Raw genomic sequence first — 26505 nt, 5'->3', positions numbered from 1 at the left:
CCAGGGATAGCCCGCACCGCCCGACCCTGGTCCGGCGGCAGCAGGAGGCGGCACACGGGGATGGCGCTGCTCCTTTATTGGTACAAAACGGTGGCTTGGGGGCGGTGAGGGCACAGCCGGGCCCGGGACAGCGCGGGGTGGGCGGCAGACCCCCGCCCCCGGATCTCCCTGCTGCCGCCGGTGGCGGGGGCGAGGGGGGCAAGGCCACCGCTGCCCTTTGGAAAAAGAACCTGAGCAACAAGGGCAGCACCGGGGACACCTCACCACTCCCTGGTCACCAGCAGCACTCTGCGCACCGAGGATGGGACAGCACCGGGAAGGCAGCCCCTGACAACCCCCAACTCCTGGGACCAGGGATGGAGTGTGGATTGGCAGGGACGGGGTGAATCCATGAGGTCCAGTCCCTGATGTCAGAGGGTCCCACTGGAGCCGGGGGCTGCCCACAATAAATACAAATAAATATGGATTCCAGGCACGGAGCTTGCCTGGACTGGACCGCATCCCCCTCTTCCCCGGGGTAGAAGGTAAGCACCCCCTCAGGCACAGCCGCAGGGAGGCCACCGCTCCCTCTGGAGGCACGGCTGGCCCAGGCCCAGAGGCAGGGCTCTGGGAGCAAGGAATGTCCCTAAATATCCCCTCTCCGTGGTCCGCAGGAGAGGCCATCCCTCTCTTCTCCTCCCTGGGGAGGATTGGTCCTTTGGGGCAGAGGGAGACCAGCAGTAGGGGCTTGTCAAGCAGGTCCAGAGAGCCAGAGCTGGCAGGTGGGCACAGCTGGCAGCTCAGGGCCTCTCCTGGGGGCAGGGATGGGGGCCAGCCCTGCAGCCAGCCTAGCCCGTGGTCCTGTGGCCAGCCAGCTCAGCAGTCCATGCTGTCGCTCTCACACCAGGCCGAGGGGCCATCGGTGCCAAAGTATCTGTCTCCAAAGTTACCTGGCAGAGAAAGGGACGAGAAGTGAAGAGACAGCAGCACCACCCCGCCAGCGACCCTTTGGTGTGGCCGCAAGGCTACCCCTGGAGTTGCTGGCCCCAGCCGTGAGGTACAGCCCACCCTGGTCCCCCTCACCGATGCCCGGGATGATGTGGAACTCCTCGTTGACCCGCTTGTCCACAGCGGTGGTGATGATGTGGACACGGGGAAAGGCGTAGGCCACGGAGTGCACCCCCATCTCTGCCATCAGCAGCGACAGCAGGAAGATCCTGTCCTCCTGCACATCGTGGTCCTGCGGCACACGGAGAAGTGAGAGCCCAGCTGGGCCCAGGGGACGCCGTGCCCCACCCGCCTCCCGGGCCCTCACCAGCAGGACGCGCACAGCCATCATGGCCGCGGCCCCCGTGGACACCGTGCTGTCCATGAGGATCACGTAGTCCTCGCTGATCTCCTTGGGCAGGCGCAGGTAGTGGAGCTGCGGAGGGAAGGAAGGGCTCTTGGTGACGTGCCAGCGGTGCGGGGCCGTGTGCCAGGCTGCAGCAGGACTCACCTCAGGCTCCCCCGTGTCCAGGTTGGTCTGGATGAGGATCTTGCCCAGGCGGATGTCCTTGCAGACAGCGGTCAGGGCCTGCTCCATGGTCTCACCTGCTCGCAGGATGGACACGCCGGTGATCTGGGAAAGGGGCAGGGACACGTGCTGGGTGCTCCTAGTGCATGCTGACCCCAGGATCTGTGCTCTCGTGGGGAGCAGGGAGCCGTGTCTCACCCGCTGCCTGTGGAACCGCTTCCCCTCGTACATGGTGCCCTGGGGTGTCTCCACAGTGACCGACTGCAGAAAGGGGAGCACAAGGAGTGTGGGGCCAGCCAGACTCCTGTGACTGGGGGTGGGGCTGTAGCTACCCCCAAGAGTGGTCACTCACCTTCAGGGGCAGGAAGGACAAGGCATGTTCGATTAGCAGCCGCATCAGGCGCTTGGAGTAGAAGATAAATTCGTCCCTGGTCGTGTCCTTGTTCCTGGGAGGGATGACACAAGTGAGGTGGGAACAGAGCCCCTGCCATCCCCTGCAGACCAGATGTGAGGCTCCAGAGGCCATACAGCCTGGACAGCAGCCCCAGTCTGTGGGAACCAGAGCACTCTTGGAGTGACACACACTCAGTGATCACCAGCACTGAGGGGCTCACCGAGACCTCAGCTTTTGTCTTAGTCAGGACTACAGAGGCAAGAGTGGCTTAGCTACCCTGGGAGGGAGCTGCAACAGCATTTACAGACATCAGAGAGAGCGGGGAGAGGATGGGGAGTAGGAACAGGTCGGGCAGGACCATCGGTCCTGAGCAGCACAAACTCAGGAGCAAAGGGCGAGTGCTGGGGAGCCCGGGCGGAACAGGAGCAGAGCCAGGACAGGCTAGGACCCTGCTGTGGAAGGGGACATAGTGCACCATGGCTGAGCATGCTGGGTGACAGAAAAGAGTTGAATATGTCCCCAGCTTTCCCCTCTACATGCCAAGTCAGAGAGAAAGCACTGCTTAGAACCAGGTGACTCTGAAACAGCCATCGTGCCCTTTTCACAGCTCTGATGTACTGAAGGCACCAAGATGTAAAACAAACACAAACCAGAACAAAGCTGCCATGGAGCTGCAGTTCCCAGGAAACCTCTCCCCTTCCCCAGGAGGGGTAAAGCCAGCCCTGCATGCAAGGCACTAACCCCACAGCAGAGGGAAAGTAGATGACTTTTCCTACTAGGAGTACCCTGGCAACCAGCCTCGTGGGGAGCATGAGGACAGAAGTCCCACAGACACCTGCCCGTTCCCAGATGGAAGTGGAGCTGGCAACACTCCAGAAGAGGCAGAAGGATATTGAATATTTTTACTCTGTATTTTAAGACATCATCTGCCATTTCTTACACCTCGGTGGATGACAGACAGGCCCACGGAGGTGCTCGGAGGAGGACGAACAATCACTGCTGTCCTTGTGTGCTCCTGCAGCCATTCCAGGGTCACTCACAGCTGAGCATCTGCAGTGACCATGGCATACGGACATTCCCAAACCCCTGGGCACAGCCAGCACCCCCAGGGAAGGCAGAAAAACCAGTTCTGGCCTGGAAGACCCTGCCTACAGCTCCCAGCGTGAGCTGTCAGCAAGCACTCACAGGTGGGCTGCACCCACACATCCACCCACAGGAGCCTGGGAGCAGCACGAGCCCAGCAGCCTCCCTGCCTCCACTGCAGCCTGTCCCAGCCAGCTGTCCCCACTGAGACCCACACCGGTTGTACTGGCCCCTGGCTGGGTGAGACAGGCCCCACACTGCTCCCACACAGGCAGGTTCCTCTGGGGATGGGGAACTCCTGGGGAACCCCAGTGCAGACACAACCATGAAGCTTCTCCCTGCCCAGGGCACAAGCAGGGCAGCGGGAAGGGCTGTGCCAGGGAGGGCAGCCCGGACATGCTGGGCAGCAGCAGGATCCATCAGTGCCACCGTCCCACTCCTCAGCGGGCAGAGCACTGCCTAAGGGGCCATCGCTGTCCCCAGAGCGGTCCCCTCACCCCACGGCATCGTTGCCTGGGTGAAGCCTGAGGAAACACACTGCTCCTATCCATAGAGGAGGCAGATGAACCTCAGCACGCTGCAGCACACTGGGAGCCCGCAGCTGGGCAGGGCAGCACTGCAGCTGGCACTCCTGACGACCTCAGCCTTCCCTAGCATGCTCAGGAGAGGACAGAGGGACCAGGAGCATCTGCCTGGGGCCTGATCACGGCATCAGCTCTGCACGTGAACGGGACTGTCTGCAGCTGAGAGCCAGCTGGTACAGCCAGGCACCAGGAAATGTGGGCATGGATGGGTTACAGAATCCCAGAATGGTCTGTGTTGGGAGGGGACCTTAAAGGTCACCTCTTCCCATGGCCCTGCCACGGGCAGCCACAGGCTCCCCCAAACCGTGCCCAGCCTGCCCTTGGGGCACCCAGCTATCCTGGGCAACCTGTGGCAGTCCCTCACCACCCTCATGGAAGAACTTCTGCCCAGCATCTCACGTAACATGCCCTCTGGCAATGTGATACCAGTCCTCCTCATCCTGACACTGCATCCTTCATACTCCATCTATTCTCAGCCTCATGACTCCAACTGTGCAGCTATTCCAGTGTGGGACTCGTTTTCAGTTTCTGTCTCTCCACAACAGCAGGAAATTGCTCCAGAAAGTGCTTCCCCCGGATGCCAGGCTGGATCTGCCACCACGATGCTCATCTGCTGCCACCAACGCCCTCCCAGCAGACAGACGGGTGAGCGTGAGGAGCCTCTGGTGTGGAACGACAGGGAATGGTGCTGGCTAGCATGCCAGGATTGACATCCCAGAGAGTGCACTGGGAAACACCAGACAGGACAAGGAGGGAGCAGAATCCTGGCTCACAGCTCTGCTGTGGTGCAGGTGCCAGGTTGGACACGTCCAGGCACTCTGAAAGGCTGTGCTGGAGGGAGCAGCTGCACTCCATGAGCACTGCAGCAGCTGGAACCTGGTGCAGTGGAAGGGTCCCTGCCCATGTCAGGGGCTGAACTAGGCAGCCTCCAAAGGTGCCTCCCACCCAAACCACTGTAGGATTCAATTAATAAAGACAAGATCTGCCAAGATGCAATAACTCTGCACAAAGAGGTGCAGGAAATGTGGCTAAAAGTGTGTTTGATTCTCACTAGCCTGGAGCTCTCTGGGAGCCCAAGAAAAGGGCAACAGGCAAAAACAGCACCTTGGGAGTAGAGGGTCACATGTGGTGACCAGCAACAGCCCCCTGCCAGGCCCAAGTGACACAGAAGCCAACTAACGCCACCAAGTCTCACCAGAAACAAATGCTGCCTCGCTGTCCCCTAACACAGACACCCAGCAGAGCTCCTCAGCTCAGAGGTCTGGGAAAGGCACTGGCCCAGCAGGATTTCAGGGGGTAGCTGACAGGCTGAGTCGATGCTCCTCAGAAATGTGGCATTTCTTATAGACCATCTGGAGTGGGCTCAGCTGCCTCCCCACCGCCCCTGGCCCTGCTCCCACATGGCATCAGCACAGCCACATGAGGCCAATGGTGCCAAAGCCCTGCAGCCCCAGGCAAAACCCGAGCCACCCCCAGGGCAGCCTAGCACAGCCCTGAGCCTCAGCAGATTAAGGTCATCAACACTTGTGGTATAAAGGTGGAGCCACAGCCCGGGGGAGGGACATGGGCACTGGCACAGGGCTCTGCCTGGCACACCTGAGGTGCCACATCACCTGTTCGACTGCCGTGACCTGCCTTGGAGCCTGTGCTTCAACAGGAGGAAGGAGTCAGGAGAAGGAAAGGAGGTGGCCAGCCTGTATGTGGTCATGAGTATCAGAACATCATAAATTGTTTGGGTTGGAAAAGCCCTTTGAGATCAAGTTCAGCTGCTCCCCCAGCACTGCCAAGGCCACCACTAGCCCACACCTTCAAGTGCCACATCCATGTGGTTTCTAAATTCCACCAGGGATGGGGACTCCCATCACTACCTGGAGCAGCTGTGCTGAGCCTGGAAAATCCTTTCTATGAACAAACTGCTCCCAGTATCCAACCTAAATCTCCTCTGGAGCAGCCTGAGGCAGTTTCCTCTTGTCCTGTCCCTTTTTCCACGGGAGCAGAGCCTACCCTCACCTGGCTGCATCCTCCTGTCAGGAAGCCATAGAGAACAAGAAGGTGCCCCCTGAGCCTCCTTTTCTCCAGGCTGAGCCCCTTTCCCAGCTCTCTCAGCCCCTCCTGGGGCTCCAGGCCCTTCCCCAGCTCCATTTCCTGCCCTGGACATGCTCCAGCCCCTCAATGTCTCTCTTGTCAGGAAGGGCCCAGAACCGTCCCCAAGACTGGAGGTGCCCCAGCCGTGCCCAGCTGGGACAGCCCAGGTGCCACTGGCCTCTTGCCCACCTGGGCTCAAGCTGAGCCACTCTTGACCAACACTCCCACGGCCTCTCCAGCCCCTCTGCCTCATCCTGGAGTGCTTCACGAGGTTGTTGTGACGCAAGGGCAGGACCTGGCACTTGGCCTTGTTGACCCTCACTCCGCTGGTCTCAGCACATTGATCCAGACTGTCCCAATCCCTCTGCAGAGCCTTCCTGCTGTCCAGCAGATCCACATCCCACCCCACTTGGTATCTTCTGCAAGCTTACTGAAAGTGCACTCAGTCCTCTCCAGGTCTCTCACAAGGACAGGAGCTGACACCTTCCCAAGCAACGTACAGGTGCTATAGCAGCCACAGCATGAGAGGTATAGGAGGACCTGACTGAGCTCAACATCCCGTCTCTGCTCTAGAGAAACACACCTGGGGGCTGCCAGGTTCTGCAGCTGCAAAAACAATGAACCTCTGTAGTGCTAAAGGCCTCAGTCCTTGACCCTTCGCTAACTGATGCTACTGTCACCTGGAAAAAAGGAGCATCGGAGGGGAAAGAAAAGATCAGGAGTGGTGAAGTCATAGAAGCAGCTGCCCAGGTCCCTTCTCTGAGCTAGCTCTAAAACCAAGTGCCCTGGGAGAGGGGCAAGAGGTACCTTGCTCCATGTCACCAGCCACTCCACCTGTGCTCCAGTGAGGAAAGAGCCAACCAGTCCCCTCCCACTGTAGGAAAAGCCTGCCTTTGGCTCAGGAATCACCCCAAGCAGATGTGCAGAGATCTGGTCACCAGAGAAGTGCCCATGGGGCCACAGCCAGCTCCATTCAGCTATTCTGCTCCAGGCCAACCCCCACGACTGCAGTCCCAGGGGCAAAGGGGAAAAACTCACCCCAGGCCTTGTGGTGTGATCCCACCAACCAGCCTAGAGCAGGGCCTGGGGCAGGGATGCACCTGAGGATGGTGAGCAGGGCCTGGGGCAGGGATGTACCTGAGGATGGTGAGCAGGGCCTGGGGCAGGGATGTACCAGGTGATGGTGAGCAGGGGCCAGGGGCACGGATGTACCTGAGGATGGTGAGCAGGGGCCAGGGGCAGGGATGTACCTGAGGATGGTGAGCAGGGGCCTGGGGCAGGGATGCACCTGAGGATGGTGAGCAGGGCCTGGGGCAGGGATGTACCTGAGGATGGTGAGCGGGGGCCAGGGGCAGGGATGTACCTGAGGATGGTGAGCAGGGGCCTGGGGCAGGGATGTACCAGGTGATGGTGAGCAGGGGCCTGGGGCAGGGATGCACCTGAGGATGGTGAGCAGGGGCCTGGGGCAGGGATGTACCTGAGGATGGTGAGCAGGGCCTGGGGCAGGGATGTACCCGAGGATGGTGAGCAGGGCCTGGGGCAGGGATGTACCTGAGGATGGTGAGCAGGGGCCTGGGGCAGGGATGTACCCGAGGATGGTGAGCAGGGGCCTGGGGCAGGGATGTACCTGAGGATGGTGAGCAGGGCCTGGGGCAGGGATGTACCTGAGGATGGTGAGCAGGGGCCTGGGGCAGGGATGCACCTGAGGATGGTGAGCAGGGGCCTGGGGCAGGGATGTACCTGAGGATGGTGAGCAGGGGCCTGGGGCAGGGATGCACCTGAGGATGGTGAGCAGGGCCTGGGGCAGGGATGTACCTGAGGATGGTGAGCAGGGGCCTGGGGCAGGGATGTACCTGAGGATGGTGAGCAGGGCCTGGGGCAGGGATGTACCTGAGGATGGTGAGCAGGGCCTGGGGCAGGGATGTACCCGAGGATGGTGAGCAGGGGCCTGGGGCAGGGATGTACCTGATGATGGTGAGCAGGGGCCTGGGGCAGGGATGTACCAGGTGATGGTGAGCAGGGGCCTGGGGCAGGGATGCACCTGAGGATGGTGAGCAGGGGCCTGGGGCATGGATGTATCTGAGGATGGTGAGCAGGGGCCTGGGGCAGGGATGTACCAGGTGATGGTGAGCAGGGCCTGGGGCAGGGATGTACCTGAGGATGGTGAGCAGGGCCTGGGGCAGGGATGTACCCGAGGATGGTGAGCAGGGGCCTGGGGCAGGGATGCACCTGAGGATGGTGAGCAGGGGCCTGGGGCATGGATGTATCTGAGGATGGTGAGCAGGGGCCTGGGGCAGGGATGCACCTCAGGATGGTGAGCAGGGGCCTGGGGCAGGGATGTACCTGATGATGGTGTGCATGCCCCGCACCTGCGGCGTGCTCTCCAGGACGCTCAGTGTCTTTGGCAGGGGCTGTCCTTGGTGGGCGGAGGCCAGGGCTGCCCTGCAGTGAGGAAGGCGCTCAGAGCTGTGCAGCACACAGACACACACTCACAGCACTGGGCCCCTGGAGGAACACAACCCTGCCAAAGGAAGGCTCCAGAAGAACCCCTCTGAAAGGTCAGCACCATGCTTGGCCTTCCCACCTGGATCCTGAAGAATGCCCCAAGTCTGGTACCCCAGAGCCAGACTACCCAGACTGGGGTGAACCTCCCAGACCACACACTCTGCTGCTGCAGCCTCTGCAGCACCAGCCTTGGCCAGCAGCAGGATCTGCAGCCCTGCAGGACATTCCCATGCACCCTGGGACCGGGCTGTGCACCGCCAGGGACAAGGGCTGTCCTGCTCAAGCGGGACATGAACTGCCAGGAACAGGGACCATGCAGGGCACCTCTCCCGCAGAAGTGAACAGCCCAGGGTAACTCAGCAGCCAGGACAGCAGCCCTGCTCCAGAGAGGGACAGGACCAGGGCAGGGAGCTGGCCACATGCATCAGCCACAGTGTGGGACATGTCAAACAGAGCCTACAGCTGCAGCCAGACAGGCCCTAAGGAGCTGACCACAGCCCGTGCAGCACTGGAGAGGAGCAGCTACGCTCAGGCACCTCAGCAAAGCTCTGCCAGCAGGGACACGGAGGCAGCAAGACTTGGAATCCAGTGGGTGCCAGCAGCCCCCCCAGCCTGGAACAGGCTCCTCTGCAGCCTGGATCCCACGTACCTGACTGTAATCTCCCGCTGGGTGGTGGAGAGGTCACCGGCGCAGCACAGGGGAACAGGAAGGACACCCTGTCAGTCACTCACAGGCCAGCACAGCCACCACAACAGCCCAGGTGGCTCCCCACCCTCCTCCCCAGTGCCCACTTCACAGATCGGCTCCCCCAAGCACCATGCTGAGGCCTTTTGAGAAGAGAGAGGTGAGGTCAAGATCCCCCCAGGTGCTCCAAGAGCACAGGTCTGTGTGCAGCCATGTCCTGCCCTCTGCATGCAGGACCCTTCTCCTCCTCACCCCTGGCTCACCTTTTCCAGCTGGCTGTGCACATGCTGCACAATGAGGTCCAGTGCCACGAAGTTTTCCCCACCTGAGAGTGGAGCAGAGGAGGCAGGTGGGGCGGATGCTGACCCACCCCTGCCCCACAGCACCCGCTCCCATCACCAGGGTCAGCTCTGGCCTCACCCCTGGGCACCACGATGTCGGCAACCTGCACAGTGGGCTCGATGTACTGCTCAAAGGCCGGCTTCACAAACTTGTTGTACTGCTTGATGACCCCTGCAACATCGCGCCCGCGCTCCATGATGTCGCGCTGCAGCCGCCGCACCAGACGGATGTCGGAGTCCGTGTCCACAAACACTTTCATGTCCAGGAGCTGGAAAACTGGGAGGGGTGAGCACCCCCTATGCAGCTCCCCTCACACCTGTGTTATTCCCCTCCACCACCCTGCAGTGACGCCCAGCATCACCTCCCCTGAGGCCTCTGACACGTGGTGCTCTGCCAGCAAGCGCAGTGACCTCTCCCTCCACAGCCCCCACTGCTGCAGTGGCACCCAGGGCCAGTGCCTGTCCTGCTGCAGCACATCCCCTCGGGGCCAGTGGCCACCTGAGGCAGCGATACCTTGAGCAGCTCCTTGTTGGCGAAGGCCAGGATCCCTTCGAACACGATGACGTTGGCCCCATACACTGTTTTCTGCAGGCAGAGACAGAGCTGGGCTTGCCCTGTTTCTCTCACACGCCACGGCAGCACCAACACAGACAGGGCACTGACGCCCCTGGGGTCTCACCACTGTGCTGGGGCTCCCCATAACTGTCCTGCAGCACCCAATGCCTTGGAGCCATAGTTCATCCCTGTGCATGATGCTCCAGCCCAGGACAGACTCTGAACCTTGCTCTAGATCCCAAGCCTCTGCTCAATGCCTTCCTCGCAGCACCTCTCCACACTGAGTCCCTCCCTCATATCTGCACACCCACCCACAGTCTCCCCCGAATGAGTCCCCCACTCCTGATGAACCCCAGCTGTCCCCTCCCTTTAGCCTCCCAGGCCCCGCAGGGCCCAGAGGTGCTCCCCTTTCCCGGGACCCTGCCAGCCAGGCACCCACCCACTCGCGGCGCCGGCTGTGCGTGGTGAAGTCGTACACCGGCACCTTCACGCTCTTGCCCTTCTTGAGCTTGCGCAGGACATTGACGAGCAGCTCGAAGTCAAAGGCATCGGGGTGGTCGAAGTTGTAGTCGCTGCGGGCTGCCAGCGCCTGCTGCCCCTCATCCAGCACCTGCAGGCGCCGGCACCGCTCAGCGCCGCGCCGTAGGCCCGGCCCGGGGCACCAGCAGCGCCGGGCACTGAGCCGGATCCCGGCATCCACAGGCACTGCAGCCCTGCCCGGGGCCGCACCCGATCCCGGGAGCCCCGAGCACCAGCAGCGCCCAGCGGTGCACCGGAACCGCGAGTATCGGCACCGCTCGGCGCCGCACCGGACCCCCCGCGTCCCGCACCTTGTAGAAGGAGTCCATGGAGAGCAGCACGACCCAGGGCACGTCCAGCGCCTCGATGATCCGCGTCGCCACCGTGGTCTTGCCTGAGGCGCTGCCGCCGCACAGGCCTGCGGGGAGCGGCGGGGGCACCGCCCCGGCCCGGATCCGTCACGGCCCCGGATCCGGCTCCAGCCCGGTCCCAGCCCCTCCTCGGCCGTTCCTCGGGGGTTCGTTCCACGATTTCCGACTGCAGCCCGACCCTGGCCCCGGTCCGGCCTCCATCCCCTCCCCGGCCCGGTCTCGGCTCCATCTCCTTTCTGATCCGGCTCCATCCCCTCCCCGGCCCCGTCCCACCGCTCACCGATGACAAAGGCCTCATCTACGGGCGCGCCGGTCTCGCTGTACCAGGGCGGCCGCCCGGCCGTGTAGATAGTCCGTTTGCTGGTGCGCAGCAGCGGCGGCTCCGGCTTGCACTGGCTGGCGGTGCGGCGCCGTGGGGCCGGGGTGGGCGCCAGCGGCAACCGGCTGAGCAGCGAGCCCAGCGGGCCGGGGCCGGAGCTGTGGCCGCGCTCCGGCCCCGCCGCCCCCCGCCGCTCCTCCGCGCCCGCCGCCGCCATCGCCGCGCGCGGCCGCGGGGGCTGCCGGGACAGTCGTGCTGCACACGGCCCGGGAACAGGCCCCGCCCCTGACTGAAGCCCCGCCCCATCAAGACCACGCCCTAAGCTGGGCCCCGCCCCTGCCGAGGCCGCGCCCCGGGCGCGCCGGGCTCACCCGCGCCGGGATCACCCGCGCCGGGATCACCTGTGCCGGGATCACCCGCGCCGGGCTCACCCGCGCCGGGATCACCCGCGCCGGGCTCACCCGCGCCGGGCTCACCCGCGCCGGGGTCACCCGCGCCGGGATCACCCGCGCCGGGCTCACCCGCGCCGGGATCACCCGTGCCGGGGTCACCCGTGCCGGGATCACCCGTGCCGGGATCACCTGCGCCGGGATCACCTGCGCCGGGATCACCCGTGCCGGGATCACCCGTGCCGGGATCACCCGTGCCGGGCTCACCTGCGCCGGGCTCACCCGTGCCGGGCTCACCCGCGCCGGGATCACCCGTGCCGGGCTCACCCGCGCCGGGCTCACCCGCGCCGGGATCACCCGCGCCGGGCTCACCTGCGCCGGGCTCACCCGCGCCGGGCTCACCCGCGCCGGGCTCACCTGCAGAGCCCTCCCTGCCGGGGTCACACCCGGCATCCCCGGGGCCCGCTCTGCTCCGGGCTCAGCAGCCGCAGCTCCCGCAGCCTTCCCCCGGCACAGACGCTCCAGCCCTGCAGCATCACAGGCTGCTCGGCGGGCTGTCCCCAGCTCGTCCCTGTCCCCCGTGTCCCGGGGACACAGCGCTGGGCCCGGCGCCACTGGGGGTGTCCAGGACACGCCAAGGGTGCGTTGTTGGTTCATAGTCTACCGGATGTCCCCCAGGACCCCTGGAGCCTTTTCTGCGGCTGCCCCCTACCCGTCCTGAGATCGTTCCTCCCCGGTCAGGACCCGGCACTGCCCCGTGCTGACCCTCCCCAGGCTCCTGCCCCCCGTCTCTGCAGCACATCCTGAATCTCTCCGCACTACGGAGCAGCGCGGTCGGTGCCATCTGTCACCGTGCTGAGGGTGCTCTGCCTGGCCTCCAGGTCCCTAAAGGCGGCGATAGACGGGGCTGGACTCAGTACCAACCCCGCGTACACTGCTCGTTACCGGGCGCTGAACACCCCGCTCTGGGCTCGGCCGTACAGCCCCTGCCCAATGCAGCCGCTCCCGACTCTTCCAGCCCATGCTCCCAACCCTTCTCTCGGAGGATCCCAAGGGGAACAGCGCCAAAAGCCTTCCTGCAGCCTGGGCAGACGCTGTCCCCTGCGCTCCCCACGTGCTCCGGGTCCTGCATTTCACCGCGGAAGGTGATCCGAATGGTCAGGCACGATCCCCGTCGGTGCCGGCTTCCCTTCCGCTCCTGTCCTTGTCTTTCCCGTGCTCAGGCGGCTTCCAGGATCAGTTGTGTCATCACCTGCCAGGGACAAGAGGTGAGGCTGAGCTTCTCCGGTGACAGCAGCGCCCCTTACACACAGCTCCCGTGTGTTCGCCCGGAGATCCATTGGACAGCAACACCGGAGCAGCCCCTCGCACCCCGCCGCGGCCGCCCCCGCCCCAGAGCCCGGAACGGCGGCACCGTGGGCGGGACCACGCGCGCGTGGGCGGGGCCCGGCGGCTGGGGGCGGGGTCACGGCAGGGGCGGGGCTAGGCGGTGCCGGTGCCCGCGGTGCCGCTCGCTCCCGGGATGGAGCCCCCGACCGGCACCGAGAGCGCCCGCCTGGTCAGCCCGCGGGGCGGCCGCGCCGACGGCAGCCTGCGCCTCAAGAGGTACCGCCGGCACCGGCGATCATCCATCACCGGCACCCATCGCCCTGGCATCCCATCACCCCGGCACCCCCGCCACCGCCAGCACAACTCCATCACCGGCGCCTCCGGCACCGACGGCACTTCCATCACCGGCACTCCCATCACCGGCACCCCCATCACCCCTGCACTTCCGACACTCCAGTCACCACCGGCACTTCCATCAGCACCGGCACACCATCGTCCCGACAACCCCATTACCGGCACTAGCACCTCCATCATCGGCACCCCCATTACCCCGGCATCACCGCCCCCGGCACCCCATCACCCCCCAGGGTCCCCGGCAATTCCTCGCACCGCCACCTCCATAATCTCCCGCATCTGCAACCCTCGGTCCTCCCTCACCCGCGCTGCCGGCACCTGCTCGCCCATCATCCCTGGCACCTCCATCGCCCCCGGCACCCGCAAGCCCCCGTTACGTCGCGCGGCGCGGAGCTCCCACCCCCCACCCCCGACACCGGCACCCCCGGCACGTCCCTTCCCGCCCGCCCCCGTGCCTTCATCCCTCCGAACGGACATCGGCACCTCCGCAGTCCCCGCGCCAGCCCTGACCGTCCGCCACTTGCACCGTCACCCCGCCACCGGCACGCTCACCCCGCCACCGGCACCTCCGCTCAAGCGGAACCGGCCCCACCGTGCGCCAGCCTCGCTTCCCCTTCGGGTGTCCGTCCCGCACCTATCGGTGCCCAAACGTCACCCACGCACACCGGTACCATCCATCCATCCATCACCCGCCCACACCGGTACCGTTCATCCGTTAGCCCCCGTCCCGGTGGGCTGTCCGTCCCCGCTCCCGCACTGCTGCCCCACGCACCGGGACCTCGGCCCCCGCCGCCCCTTCCCCACGCCCCACGTGTCCGCGCCGGTGGCCCGTCCCGCAGCCTGGCCTCAGGCGCAACACATCGCTCCCACCTGCACCTCCCCGCGGGTACCCGCACCAGTCCCGTCTTCGGTTCCGGCGGGGGCCCCGTGCCACCGCCTCCTGCTGCTGCCGCCGGTCCCGTGGCTGCTCGTCCCGCTGCGGGGCGTTCCGCCGGTGCCCCACCGACTGCCAGGCTGCATACCACCGGGCGGTAGCAGGACCCTCGGGCGTTCTGGGCGGGAGCACCCGAGCCGGTGTTGCCGGCGGTGACCCCCGCCCCCAGTCTCTTCACAGGCTCTCGAGACCCCTCAGCACCAGCGGCCCCCCCGGCTCCAGACGCCCACTGCCGCTGCAGCCCCCCAACCCCCAGCCCCGGGCAGGGCAGGCTCCAGGCCCGCCGGCAGCTGAGCGTCGCCTGCGCCGTCTGCTGCCTCTTCATGGTCGGGGAGGTGATAGGTAACAGCGGCTGGGCCAGGGTGGGGGCCTGCCAGCAGGGCGCGGGGTGCCAGCTGCTCTGTGCCCACAGGTGGGTACCTGGCACACAGCCTGGCCATCATGACGGATGCAGCCCACCTGCTGACAGACGTGGGCAGCATGTCCGTCAGCCTCTTCTCCCTCTGGGTCTCCAACCGCCCACCCACCAAGACCATGACCTTTGGCTGGCACCGCTCAGGTGAGCTGAGGGGCACGGCCCTGCGCGGCTCTGGGGGACCCCCACGGCCGGGTTGGGTGCTGATGGGTCTCATCCCACAGAGACACTGGGTGCGCTGGCCTCTGTCCTCTCTATCTGGGTTGTGACCGCAGCCCTGGTCTATCTGGCGGCCGCCCGGATCATCAGTAACGACTACGAGATCGAGGCACGAGCCATGCTGGCCACGTCCGCCTGTGCTGTGGGCGTCAATCTGGTGTACGTCCCACGTGTGCACCCGTGGTCCCTGTGCCCCACCAGCCTCAGTCCTGCCCCCCTATGTCCCTGGAACCCTAAGGACCACAACTGTGCCCCCAGGTCCCTTTATGTCCCTGTGCACCAGCCTTGTGTCCCCAGGTGCTGCCAGCCCCACTTCCCTGTCCCCCATATGCTCAGGGCTTCCAGTCCGTGTGCCTACATCCCCACACCCCACATTCCCTGGTCCACCAAGCAGTGCCTCCCAAGCCCTGTCATGAGCCCCAGAACCAAACCCCTGCCCTGTTCCTGCACACCTTCCAGCCCTGCTGCACCTCCAGCCCCACTCCTCCCACTGTCCCAAGACCCAGGTGTGACTGCCTTGTGCCCCCTTTGCCCAAGCAGGGCCAGCAGGGCCCCTGTGCCCTGTCATTGTGGCACTCAGCCAGCCCTGCTCTTTCCAGCATGGCCTACATCCTGCACCAGTCCCCTGCTGGCCATGGCCACGGGACAGGGGCCTACGAGCAGCTGGAGAGCTCTGTGGCCTGCCAGCCCAGCTGTAGCCCCCTGCCCGGCAGCACCAGTGTGCGGGCAGCCTTCGTCCACGTGGTGGGTGACCTGCTGCAGAGTGTCAGCGTCCTCGTGGCTGCCACCATCATCTACTTCAAGGTGCCCAGGCTGGGCTGCCCCAATGGTGCTTGTGGGAGCAGCTCTCCCAGTCCCACGCAAGGTGCCATGCGGACTCTGCCCCCAGCCTCACAGGGACCCCGCTCTCTGCAGCCCCAGTGCAAGATTGCAGACCCCATCAGCACCCTCTTCTTCTCAGTCTTCGTCCTTGGTTCCACCATCACGATCCTCAGAGACGTCTTCAGGGTCCTCATGGAAGGTGAGCAGTGAGCGAGAGGGGTGCGAGACCGCAGGTGCAGGGTGGGCACAGGAGCTCCTGGAGCTTCATCTGCCACAGCACTTTGCCCGTGAGGCAGCTCGCCTCCTCTGTGCCTCCCTTGCCCCACCTGAATTCCCCCCAGTTCCTCCTCTCCACCTCAGGCAGGTGCATGGGCCCCAAGGTGAGGCCTGTCTCACCCCAAAGCCACCATGCCCAGCCTGGTGCCCCTGGGGAAGATGCCAGCCCCAGAGGCTTCCACTGGGAGCCCTCACCCAGGTGGGTGCTGTGTCTGGGGGCCGAGGGTGGCCCCGTGTGACCAGGCGGTGCTGGCAGGGACACCGCGGGGCCTGGAGTTCGATGCGGTGAAGGAGGTGCTGCTGGGGGCCAGCGGGGTGCGGGGTGTCCACGACCTGCACCTCTGGGCGCTGACGCTGAGCCACCCCGCCGTGTCGGTGCATGTGGCTGTGGGTGAGTGACCCGCACAGGGCGTGGCCGGGGGTCCCACCGGCCATGCCGGGAACGAGCCCCTGCCCTGCTGCTCCTAGATGCCGGCGCTGACGCTGAGACGGTGCTGCAGGAGGTCACCGCCCGGCTCCAGAGCAGGTTTGGCTTTGCCCTGTGCACGGTACAGGTGGAGCAGCACCAGGAGGAGTCAGCAGGCTGTCCCCACTGCCAGGACCCCCGAACCTGAGACCCCCACCCGCTGCTACGCCGGGCCAGACGTGGCCCTGGCCCCAGCTCCTTGTGCTAGAGCAGGGCAGTGCTTGAGATCCCATCTCCCCCTCTACCCACCCCACCGCCGCGGAGCCCTGGAGTGGGACAGTGACTCCAGTGTGGTGTCCTGGGGGAATGGACACATGGCCTGGCCTGGCACAGGGGCCCCCTGGCATCTTCCACTCCCTGCTGTGCCACAGCTCCGGAGGAAGTGGAATCCTGCCCAACCACCCAGTCCCCAGGAGCCCATCTGTCCTGGCAGGAAGGGACATCCCCCATGGGGGACTCCAGACCTGGCCTTGGCCCCAGCCCCCCATGCTGCTGCCTGGGCTCCGTGTGAATCCTGCTGTGCCTGGCCCTGATCCATTCCCTCTGCTGAGTCGTGCCTGTGCCCCTGGTGTCCATCTGTCCATCTGTGCCAGCAGCGGTGCCAGCGCTGCCAATAAATGTGTTGGAGCAGCAGCAGAAGTGCAGCAGACAGAGGGGCATGGGGAGGGAAATGGTGGAGCTGGGGGTGGGCCCCTACAGCCACAGCTACCAGCCACGCCTGCCCCGGTGCCAGTGCCACCAGAGCCATACAAAACCAACCACGTTTATTCTGCACAGCTGAACACAAGCTCAATGTGAGCAACTCCACAGCTCCGGCCCCTCCCCACCCTCCGGCGCTCAGTGGGGATGGAGGCGAGCACAAGCACAGCTCCACGCTGGTGGAGCCCAGGGGGGCTTCTGCAGGACCAGACCCACAGCTCAGCCCCGGGACACACGCAGGTCCCACCACCCCTGTCCAGACCACAGAGTGCAGACAGACCCTTGCAGGCCCAAAGCACGAGGACAAATGTCCAGAGCATCCCAGGGAACGGCTGGGAGCAGCCGTCCCTCCTGCAGCAGACACCCATCAGGAAGGCAGCACCGAGAGGGCGCACGGCCCCATGCCAGCACAGCTGGCCCCAGCCCCAAGCCCTGCCCAGGGTGAGCACACGGCAGCGGCGCGAGGGACTGACGCCCCTACTCCGCTGGCAGCAGGGAGCGCTCAGGAGGGGCAGGGCTGCTGGGTGTGTCCCCATAGAGGATGCTGAAGCGGGCCTGGCACTCTGGGAGCAGCTGGTGGCCCACGCCGGAGGCCAGCCCTGCCAGGCAGTGTGCCCGCACAATGCCCGCCTGCCCGCCTGACACCAGCCACCCCTGTGAGTCCAGGTTGGGGCTGAAGCGCACCTGTGGGAAGACAGGAACACAGTAGGAACTGTTCTAACTGTCCCTTAGGAACGGGCTGGGGCGCTAGGACTCCGGCCCCCAGAGCAGAGCAGAGCCACCTGAGCGCAGGGCTGGGCTGGGGCTCACACTGGCCCACTCACCTTGTGGAGGGCCTCCAGCTGCAGGCGGTCCAGGCTCAGTTCTGCCTTCAGTTCCTGCATGTGCATCCGGCGCATGGGCTCCCGGCTTGGGAAGTTCTGGAAGCTGCGCTGGAAAGTGGTGGCACCACCTTGGGCTGCGGGCCCGAGGCAGGAGCACCGCGTGCACCGCCATCGCGTGCACCACCATCGCGTGCACCACCATCGCGTGCACCACCATCGCAGCCCTGCCGGAGGTAAGGGGCTGCCCCAACGCCCCAGCAGCACCTCCCAGCCCTGCCACAGCCCCACAAGCCCAGCTCGTGGGTCGGACCCTGGCTGCCCCCTGTCCTCTCCTACCAGGTCCGTGTCCTGGAATCGGATGTAGCTCCTGGCTACCATGTCGCTGTAGCGATGGGTCCTGGGCACGGCCTGCTCGGTGCGCTCAGGCCCGTCAGGGCTGCACGGCAGCAGGTCAGCTTTGTACACCGGCTGTGGGTGAGAGGCAGCTCAGGGTAGGGCAGACACAGATCCTGCTGCTCCTCTGCAGACAGGGACCACCAGGGACCAGCGGGATGGCAGCCCAGGACACTTTTCCTACGGTGCCCCTGCCCTGCCGGCCCTGTGAGCTGGGCTGGGCCTCCCGAGCGCGATGGTCTCTTACAAATCTGCGGTCCGAGGAGCGCTTGATGTTGAGGGGGTTGACAGCCAGGTCAGGCAGCACCGCTGCCACCAGCTCACCGGTGATGTCACCCGCAGCTACTGTGTTCAACCAGTCCGAGCCAGAGATGCTCTGCGGGGACAGAGGGCTGGAGGGCAGGGGGTTCCCACCACCCCCAGCCGGGCGGTGTCACCCCGCCCGCAAGCCCTGGGCCCCAGCTGGTGCTGACCCAGCCACTGGGACAGACTGGCCCTGCACTGGCCCTTACCCACACGGTGCCCTTGCGAGGGGCCACAAAATAGGCCTTGAAGCCCAGGTACCCAGCGTCGATGTAGTGGATCCCACAGAGCCCGTACCTGTGGGGGAAGGGACAGAATGAGGCCTGGGACGCCTGACTCTGCTGTCACCAGGAACGCGAGAGCCTGGCACAGCCCAGCTCCCCACAGAACTGGCCCAGGGTGAGGGGGCTGTTCTTGCTCCAGCAGCATGCCAGAGAGTCGAGAGCAAGCAGAGGCAAGGAGCTCCCAGAGGCCAAGAACTCACCGAGTTCCCAAACCCCTTTAGCAGCACACCTGTTGCCCAGGCCATCCCTGGCCCACCCTGCCTCTGCCTCAGGGTGGCATGGCAGAGGGGATGTCACGCTTTGCTGCTGCAGTGTGACACAAAACAAGCAGAGCCTGCCCTTGCCATGGCACAGCTGGACAGTCCCAGGGAGGGGGAAGCCAGAGGGGCCCCTGGGAAGCTGGACCAGGCCCTGGCAGCAGGACTGGCCCCCAGCACTCACGGGGCGTAGCAGTTGTCCTGGGCCACAGTGATGCCATTGTAGGGCAGCAGCCAGGCCACCTCGGTGCTCAGGAACCGCTTGATGCTGTTGATGGGCTCGTAGAGCCGCCGCAGGTCCCAGAACTTGATCTTGCGATCGCTGCCCACCGTGACCAGGAAGTTGCTGAGAAGCAGGAGAAAGGCAGCACTGAGAGCCCAGCACGGAACCCTGCCCTGGCCCACCACAGGGCCCAGGTGGCCACAGTCTTGCAGTGGCTCAACTGCCCTCACCCTGGAAAGCCCAACCCAACCTCTCTGGTGCTGCAGAGGGCCAAGTGCCATTGGCACCATGGCCTCTCAAGCCCTTCTTGACAAAAGAGCTTCTTCTGCAGGAGGAGGCTCCTCTCCTGGCAGCATCTGTGCCTGCTCCTGCCCTCACCTGTCAGCTTTGCACCACTCGATGCTCCGGACTGCCTGGTCATGGGCTAGAAAGCACTGGAAAGGGTAGAGCTTGAGGGAGGCGTCAGGCTGGTGCACGCACTGCAGCAGGGATTTGGTGAGCAGGTTCCACACCGCCACGGAGCCTGTGGAAAGACTTGTGTCCACGAGGCACTGCCAACGGCGCAGTGCTTCAGCGGGGCACCAGCAGCAGCTGCGGGAGCTGCAGAGCACAGCAGCCAGGCTGGAGCAAGGGCCAGGGCTGAGAGCGGGACAGGACAGAGGCAGGACACAGCAGAAGCACAGGCAGGGCTGTGGGAACAGGGTGGCCAGGCTGGAGCTGGGACTCCAAGCAGACAGCATGGTAGCAGGTCCTGGCAACATAGCACAGACCTGTGGATTGCTGCAAGCCTAGCAAAAATTCCATCCAGGCAAGTTCAACAGATGTGGATAAGCCCAGAGCCACAGACAGGGACGACCAGTGACCAGCCTGGAGGCATGTCAGAATGACAACAGCCAGCCCAGAGAAGCCTTCCCCTGACCCAGGGCTGGGCAGAGAGGTTCCAGCACCAGTTGAGACTGAGCAGTTGAGGCTCCAGTGCCTCTGCCAGTGTGAGGGCTGCTCCCTGAGTGCTGCCGCAGGGCACACACAGAGACTCACCGTCATAAAACCCTGCTGCCAGGTGATGGTGGGGCTTGCAAGGCATCCAGGAGAGACTGAAGCACTGTCCACACTCAGATGCATTACCTGCCTGGATGGAGCCCACCTGAAGTGTGGCGATGCACTGCACCTGGGGGCCAAGGGAGAGCTCTGGGTCACAGCTCTGCCCCGGAGCCATCCATGCCCCAAGAGCGGGATGCCTGGGGTGGGAGCATGACGCTGCTCTGCCCCTCCAACACTCTGCAGGCGCCTCGGCTCCCCAGGCTCTGCCACCTGCACCGCTGGGGGCTCACCGGGTACCGGCCCTGACAGGGATCACCATGGCGGGGAACACTGACCTTGCAGATAAGGTGCTTGTGGAGGGACCCATCTAGAAGAGAGCAGAAGGGGGTCAGGGCAGGCTTTGGCTGTCCTGGGAGCTCCCTGCCTGGAGCCTGGATTGCAGCTCCTCATGGCCCTGGCCAGGGCTCCCAGCCCCTGTCCCACCATTCCCCCGGAGCAGTGTCCCCAGCACAGCAGGAACTGAAGCACAGGGAGGAGCAAACTGGCAGCAGCAGGACACCCAGGAGCCAGGCCTGCCTGTGTGCTGGAGGAAGCAGCCCCTGAAACACGCTGCAGACAGAGATGATGTGCTCCTGCCCCACCACAGCTGGCACCGAAGCTGAGGTGACATGGTGACACACAGGGGCCAGACCTGACTCCAACCACTCCAGGGAGGCAGAGAACAGCCGTGCAGGATATCTGCTCCATGGCTGACAGGACTGAGCAGCCAGGCAGCACTCCTGGGGAGGGCAGGCTGCAGAGACCCTACACCCAACAGCAGGATACCCACAGGACCACCATGCACTAGCTCTGTCTACCAGAGAATCTGCCCCCCAACAAGAGTGCTGTGGGGACCCTGTCCCACATCCATCGGGCCTGGGGTCCCTGACCCCCAGCGTGGGGCTGTCCTCCAGCACAGTGAGCACCAGACAGGCACGTCACAGCCTGGAGCCTGGCAGCCATGGGGGGAGATAAGGAGGAGCTGTGCATCTTCCTTGTCACAGCTGTGACAGCCAGGATGCAGTATGGAGACCTCTGCCAGGCAGGAACACGGGGATTGCGGTCCCCAGTGCCCCAGGGACAGCCAGCACAGCCCCCCAGTTTGGGAGCCCCCAGGAGGGCCTGCCAGCACAGCCTGGCACTGATCCTGTGGCCGGACAGCAGCGCTCCAGCCCAGCCAGGAGGCGCAGTGACCGTGTGTGCAGCCGCAGCCAATGATGAGCTGGGCTTCAGGAGCTGGGGGGGCCCAGCACGACGTGCCACGGGGGCTGCGGCAGAGGCCCGGCCACCCGCAGCAGCGCAGGCACAGCCAGCACGCCGGGGGGGCACAGGGAGCCCAATTCCCACTGCCGGCGTGGAAGTGCTGCCTGCCGGCCACGGCTGAGTGCCCACCGCCAGCACGCGCCGGCCATCAATCCCGCTCGGCTCGGCGCCGTCTATTACAGGCACCATTAGCCTGAGCCGGCCCAGCGCTCCTGTCCTATCCTAACACCCGGCTCGGCCAGCCTGGAGGGAGCAGCTCTGGCAGCAGGGAGATGGGGAATGGCTGGGGACACACTTTGTGGCGGCACCACCATACCCTGCACCCCGCTGTGGCCATAGTGACCCTCCTGAGAGCCCCCTCCCAGTGCCCAGCTCCCGGGGGCTGCCCAGGAGCTACATCCCAGCTGGGCTGCTGCAGTGTCCCTGAAACAGAACCAAAGCAGCACTTTGCACATGGCCTCTGCTCACACAGGCTGCGGGTAAGGTTGGAGCCCTTCTCCACTGGAAGTCCACAATGGAACTGTGTAAGCCGTTGGAAGCAAGGCTTCGGCACTGGGGCTTGGATCTCTGGGCACAAGAGTACTCAAAGCAGGCCCCCAAAACCAAAAAGCAGGCTTGGATCCCACACTGAACCTGTGAGAGATGCCAGGCTGGGGGCAGCAGGGTCCCGATCTCGGGGAGCAGGTGGGCTCACTTGCCCACCATGCAGCTCCCAGCCTGGGGCACAGTCCTGCTGGCAGCTCCCCAGCACAGCAGGCTCCTAAGGACAGAGGTGCCCAGCTCAGGGCTTGCAGTCCCACCCTGGCACAGGTGGAGGAGGGCCAGGACGCCCCTGCTCGGCGGTGTGGCTCTTCCTACCTTTTACCTGGGTTGTCTTGGCGTGGTGCAGGGCCTCAGGGTGCGGCAGGGCATACACCACCACCCTGCCATCCGAGAAGGCAGCGGCCAGCAGGCCCAGCCGGCTCATCTGTGGGTACTAGGGACGGACAGGTGGGCTCAGACATAGGGTCACCTCTCAGGACTCCTGGGGAACCCAAGGGCAGCCCCTGAGCAGCACTCACCATCCGGGCTGCAGTGGGTGGCTCCCAGGCACCACTGGGGCAGAACTTCATGTCCCACACACAGCCGTAGTCAGCAGCGATGGCATAGGCCAGCCTGGCTTTGCTGGGAGAGCTGTGGGCATGAGTTCAGCCACGAGTTACATGGCAGCTGGTGCCCAGCAGCTCCAATACGCTCTGTGTACACCACTAGCAGAGCTGGCCACCAGCACAGCCTCCTCAGGGTTCAGGCTGTGGCTGGTGGCTCCGGGAGAGGACAAGCCTCACCACCCACGCAGCCATGGAGGGACAGAAGATCTAGGCAGGCCCCAGCCCCAGGCCTGGCCACTCACCCCTGCTCCGTCTGCAGCGTGCCCAGGTCCCAGAGCTGCAGGAGTGCAGGTCCTGAGTGAAGCCCAGACACACTGTGTGTCTCCTCCATGCTGCTGTGGCAGGACACGGCCACATACTGCGGGGCTGCGGAGCCCTCCGGGGTCGGACACCACTCCATCGCCCACACTGGGCCGCCCACGAAGAAGGAGACATCCAGGCGCTCTGGGTGGGGCTGCAGAGAGCTGAACCTGTTGGTGGGAGAGGGGTGAAGGCTTCTGCAGAGCTGGGGCAGGGGCTGGTGGGACCCCAAGGCACAGTACGGGCGAGCTGCCCAAGCTATGGATGCAGCCCTGGGGGTAGCCCCGGTCCCAGACAGGCCTGGGGACACCCTGACAGCCACTGCCACGCCAGGCAGGGGACAGCCTGACAGGCAACAAACAGCCTGCTGGGCCTGGGGACACCCCGTCACACACCTGTTTAACCTGTGCAAGGCACCATCGTCCTTGATGCCCTCACGCTGAATGGAGAAGAGGGGAGACTTCTCCTCTGCCGGCAGGTACGGGGCAGCCTCGCTGTGCAGGCACAAGTGAGAGGAGGTCTCCCCCCCTCACCCAATCACCCCAGCACAGCCCCGTGCCCCAGCACCATCCCAGCCTCCACACAGGCCCCATTGCTGGCCGTGTTAGTCCACAGCCAAATCCAAGAGACCCCCAAAGCCCACCGCAGACACACAGAGGGGTGTGGGAGCACAGACCATCCATCCTCTTGCTCACCCCAGCCACTGCTGGGACCTGCCCCACTTTTCCTTTGGCCCTGCTCCCTCCCTGCTCCCAGGGTACCTGTCAGAGAGACACGTCCACCTGTGTGCCACTGGGATCCAGTCAGGGAACTCCCACTGTGAGTGCTTCTGCTCCCGCCTGCAGTGCATGCCAGACCTCAGCCATGGCCCTGCTCCTGGCATGTCCAGCACCCCCTCCTCACAGCCCCTTCCCACGGCACGAGCAGCACCCCTACCTGCACGCCGTGGCACAGCCTCCCCTTCTGCAGCACAGCCCCTGCCCTTTGCAACCCTCCTGACCCAACTGTGCCCCATCCCAGCAGAATACTGACATCCCCAGGGCATGTGCTCCTTCACCCTTGTATCTGTGCCAGTGGTGGTACCAGGACACACTCACTGCTCCCTGTAGCCCCCCTGAGCCTCGAGCACCCCGAGTTTCCACTCACAGGCTGCAGGTAAGGCTGGAGCTCTTCTCCACTGGGGCCATGATGGAGTTGTGGAAGCCGTTGGGGGCAAGGCCTCGGCACTGGGGCTTGGATCTCTGGGCACAAGAGCAGACTCAGAGGAAGCCCTGAGCCCTGGGGGACCACCTGTCCCAAAGGGAACCACCACAGCCCCCGAGAACAGAGCTCTCCCCAGCCACTGTCAGCATGCCACACTGGGCTGAAGACATACAGCCCCACTGTGGGAACACCCAGGAGGCCAGGATGCCTTCAGGACCTGCCTCCACCTCCCCTTGCTCCAGCGGGAGTGCAGGCCCTGCTCCCTCTCCCAGAGGACCTAGCCCTGCTCCCATCCCCACTGGCCCTCACCCGGGGCTGCCACTGGCCTTGTGCCTGCCCCATGTGCCACCCCTGTCCCAGCTGTCCTGCCCTGGCAGCAGGGACGCTGTGGAACAGCTCAGGCACCTGGAGCTGTCGGTGCTGGGACACAGGCAAATGGGGACCCGGGCAGAGCCCCTGTCCCCTGCCCTCACCCCTGTGGCTGCCGTCCTCCCGCCGTGCCGAGGTGCCTCCAGCTCTGGCTCCGATGCCTCACTGAGCAGCGTGTCGCTGCCCTCCTCCTCCTCCTCCTCCGCCCGCAGCACCTCCTGCGAGGGCACGAAGTCGGCATCTTGCGTGGGGTCATCGCTGTCTGTGTCCTCCTCCTTCCTCCTCCGGCTCCGGCGCTTCCTCTGGCCGCGCTCGGGCTCCGGCGTGCCCTTGTCTGGAGCAGGCGGCTGGCACGTGGGCATCAGCTCCTCGGCCAGCTCCTGCAGGTACAGCAGAGCCCTGCAACACCAGGGCAGTGCCTGGAGGTAAGCAGCAGGATGGCACAGGGTGGGCCAGCCCTGCCTCCCTCCCCCAGGAGCCGGTGGACGCCCCCTCCAGCCCGTGGTCCGGGCAATGAATCTGCTCCAGCTGTGCCTGAGCACACAGCCTCCCCCCACCCTGAACTCCCTGGAGCTTGCCCTGCTACCACCAAAAGGCTCCTCCTGCTCTGTCAGGAACCAAGGAAATTCCTCCTGCCACAGGCAGCTGCTGCGCCCTGCCAGGGGCTCCTGGATCCAAACACATTCCCTAAAGTGGGAAAGGATTGGTCTGTGAGGAACCAGCACATCCCACCAGCATGGGACAAAGTCCTACAGGACAGACACTGAGACCCTCTGGGGAGACAGATCGTTGAACTGTGGAATGAGGGAATGGTTTGGGTTGGAAGACACTCTAAAGCTCATCCAGTTCCAACCCCCTGCCATGGGCCGGGACACCTTCCACTAGACCAGGTTGCTCCAAGGCCCACCCAACCTGGCCTTGAAAAATTCCAGGGATGGAGCAGCCACAGCTTCTCTGGGCAGCCTGTGCCAGGGCCTGCCCACGCTCAAAGGGAAGGATTTCTTCCCAATATCCCATCTAACTCTAGCAGTGGGAAGCCATTCCCTGTGTTCTGTCCCTATACACCCCTTGTCCAAAGGCCCTCTCCAACTTTTTCGGTGCCCCTTTAGGCACCGTAAGAAGCTCTAAGGTCTCCCTGGAGCCTTTATTATCCAGGCTGCGCATTCCCAGCTCTCTCACGTGTCTCTAGAGCACAGGTGCCCCCGGGTCCCCATTGTCACCGTCACTTACACTTTGGCCGCCCTCCTCTTGGGCCGCCCGCCCCGCGGGGTCTCAGCTCCGTCCCGGTCCTCGCTGCTCCCCAGCCCCTTTTCCATGCGGATGGGCTCCGGGGCCCGGGACAGCTCCAGCAGCAGCACCTCGGCATTGCCCTTCCTGCCGCGCCGGGCGGCGGCCCGCGGCGCTGGCACTGCCCCGTTGGCGGAGCTCTCGCCGCGCCCCTCCGCCACCCCGTCGGGCCTGACTCGGGGCCGCAGAGGCTTTCTCGGGGCTTTCCCAGCTTCTCCTGCATCCTCCGAGTCCAGGTCTCCCGCCGGCAGCTCCTCCCCTGCCCCAGAACACCGCGATTAGCACCAGCGCGCAGCGAGGCCCCGTGGCACCACTCGGTGTCCCGCAGCGCCCGGTGCGGTGGCACCACCTCGCACCCCGGGGAGCGCCCCCGCCTCGCTCCGTCCACCCCCGGTACATACGGAGCACGCTCTGTTCACCCTCCCGCTCCCCACTACGGCTCCGGCTCCGGCTCCGGCTCCGCCCGGCAGAACCCGATCGTCGTCCCGGCCGCTCCCGGACACTCCGCTCCCGGCACGGCGGCCCGCGGGCGGCGCTCGACGCCATCGGGGGCTGCCAGAGCCGCCGCCCCGGTGCGGGCCGCGCCACCAGCACCGAACCGGAACCGGGGATGGCCAGAACGATGACGTCACAAGGACTCGACGAGTGTGCGGCAGGCCGAGCCATGAGCCGGACCTCACGGGGCGTGTCCATGCAAATGTTCCTCCGCCGCGCGGCATGCCGGGACACGG

At 65.0% G+C, this 26505-nt stretch overlaps 3 protein-coding genes across 5 annotated transcripts; 1 reads left to right on the top strand and 2 right to left on the bottom strand.

Moving 5' to 3' along the window:
* Positions 1–63: 63 nt before the first annotated feature.
* Positions 64–11179, bottom strand: LOC137470066 (uridine-cytidine kinase-like 1). Of its 2 annotated transcripts, XM_068183071.1 has the most exons (14): positions 10899–11179; positions 10559–10665; positions 10168–10338; positions 9687–9758; positions 9252–9441; positions 9095–9156; positions 8796–8812; positions 7985–8083; positions 1848–1941; positions 1694–1756; positions 1478–1600; positions 1295–1402; positions 1063–1219; positions 64–929 (listed from the first exon to the last, which is right to left on the bottom strand). In XM_068183071.1, exons 1-14 carry the CDS (start codon positions 11152–11154, stop codon positions 856–858), a joined length of 1593 nt encoding a protein of 530 aa, XP_068039172.1. In that variant the 5' UTR covers positions 11155–11179; the 3' UTR covers positions 64–855. The 2 variants fall into 2 exon arrangements, with proteins under 2 accessions (XP_068039172.1, XP_068039173.1); XM_068183072.1 differs by lacking the exon at positions 8796–8812 and having other exon boundaries at positions 7985–8100.
* Positions 11180–12787: 1608 nt separating this feature from the next.
* On the top strand, positions 12788–16763 carry SLC30A3 (solute carrier family 30 member 3). Its single transcript, XM_068183070.1, has 8 exons — positions 12788–12931; positions 14113–14285; positions 14356–14502; positions 14583–14736; positions 15177–15381; positions 15493–15598; positions 15932–16066; positions 16144–16763. Exons 1-8 carry the CDS (start codon positions 12849–12851, stop codon positions 16287–16289), a joined length of 1149 nt encoding a protein of 382 aa, XP_068039171.1. The 5' UTR covers positions 12788–12848; the 3' UTR covers positions 16290–16763.
* Positions 16764–16888: 125 nt separating this feature from the next.
* Positions 16889–26392, bottom strand: GTF3C2 (general transcription factor IIIC subunit 2). 2 transcript variants are annotated; one of them, XM_068183067.1, is made up of 18 exons: positions 26176–26392; positions 25718–26033; positions 24592–24886; positions 24062–24156; positions 23677–23754; positions 23311–23409; positions 22858–23085; positions 22529–22640; positions 22326–22443; positions 20501–20532; positions 20163–20292; positions 19503–19647; positions 19086–19247; positions 18570–18657; positions 18305–18433; positions 18001–18132; positions 17665–17772; positions 16889–17524 (listed from the first exon to the last, which is right to left on the bottom strand). In XM_068183067.1, the coding sequence occupies exons 1-18, from the start codon at positions 26318–26320 to the stop codon at positions 17318–17320; spliced, it is 2619 nt and encodes an 872-aa protein (XP_068039168.1). In that variant the 5' UTR covers positions 26321–26392; the 3' UTR covers positions 16889–17317. The 2 variants fall into 2 exon arrangements, with proteins under 2 accessions (XP_068039168.1, XP_068039169.1); XM_068183068.1 differs by lacking the exon at positions 20501–20532 and having other exon boundaries at positions 22333–22443.
* Positions 26393–26505: the final 113 nt, after the last annotated feature.

Source organism: Anomalospiza imberbis, chromosome 3 (assembly GCF_031753505.1).
Source record: "Anomalospiza imberbis isolate Cuckoo-Finch-1a 21T00152 chromosome 3, ASM3175350v1, whole genome shotgun sequence".
NCBI classification, from domain to species: Eukaryota; Metazoa; Chordata; class Aves; order Passeriformes; family Viduidae; genus Anomalospiza; species Anomalospiza imberbis.
The sequence above is the reverse complement of the archived record's forward strand: the minus strand, read 5'-3'. Positions and strand labels throughout refer to the sequence as shown.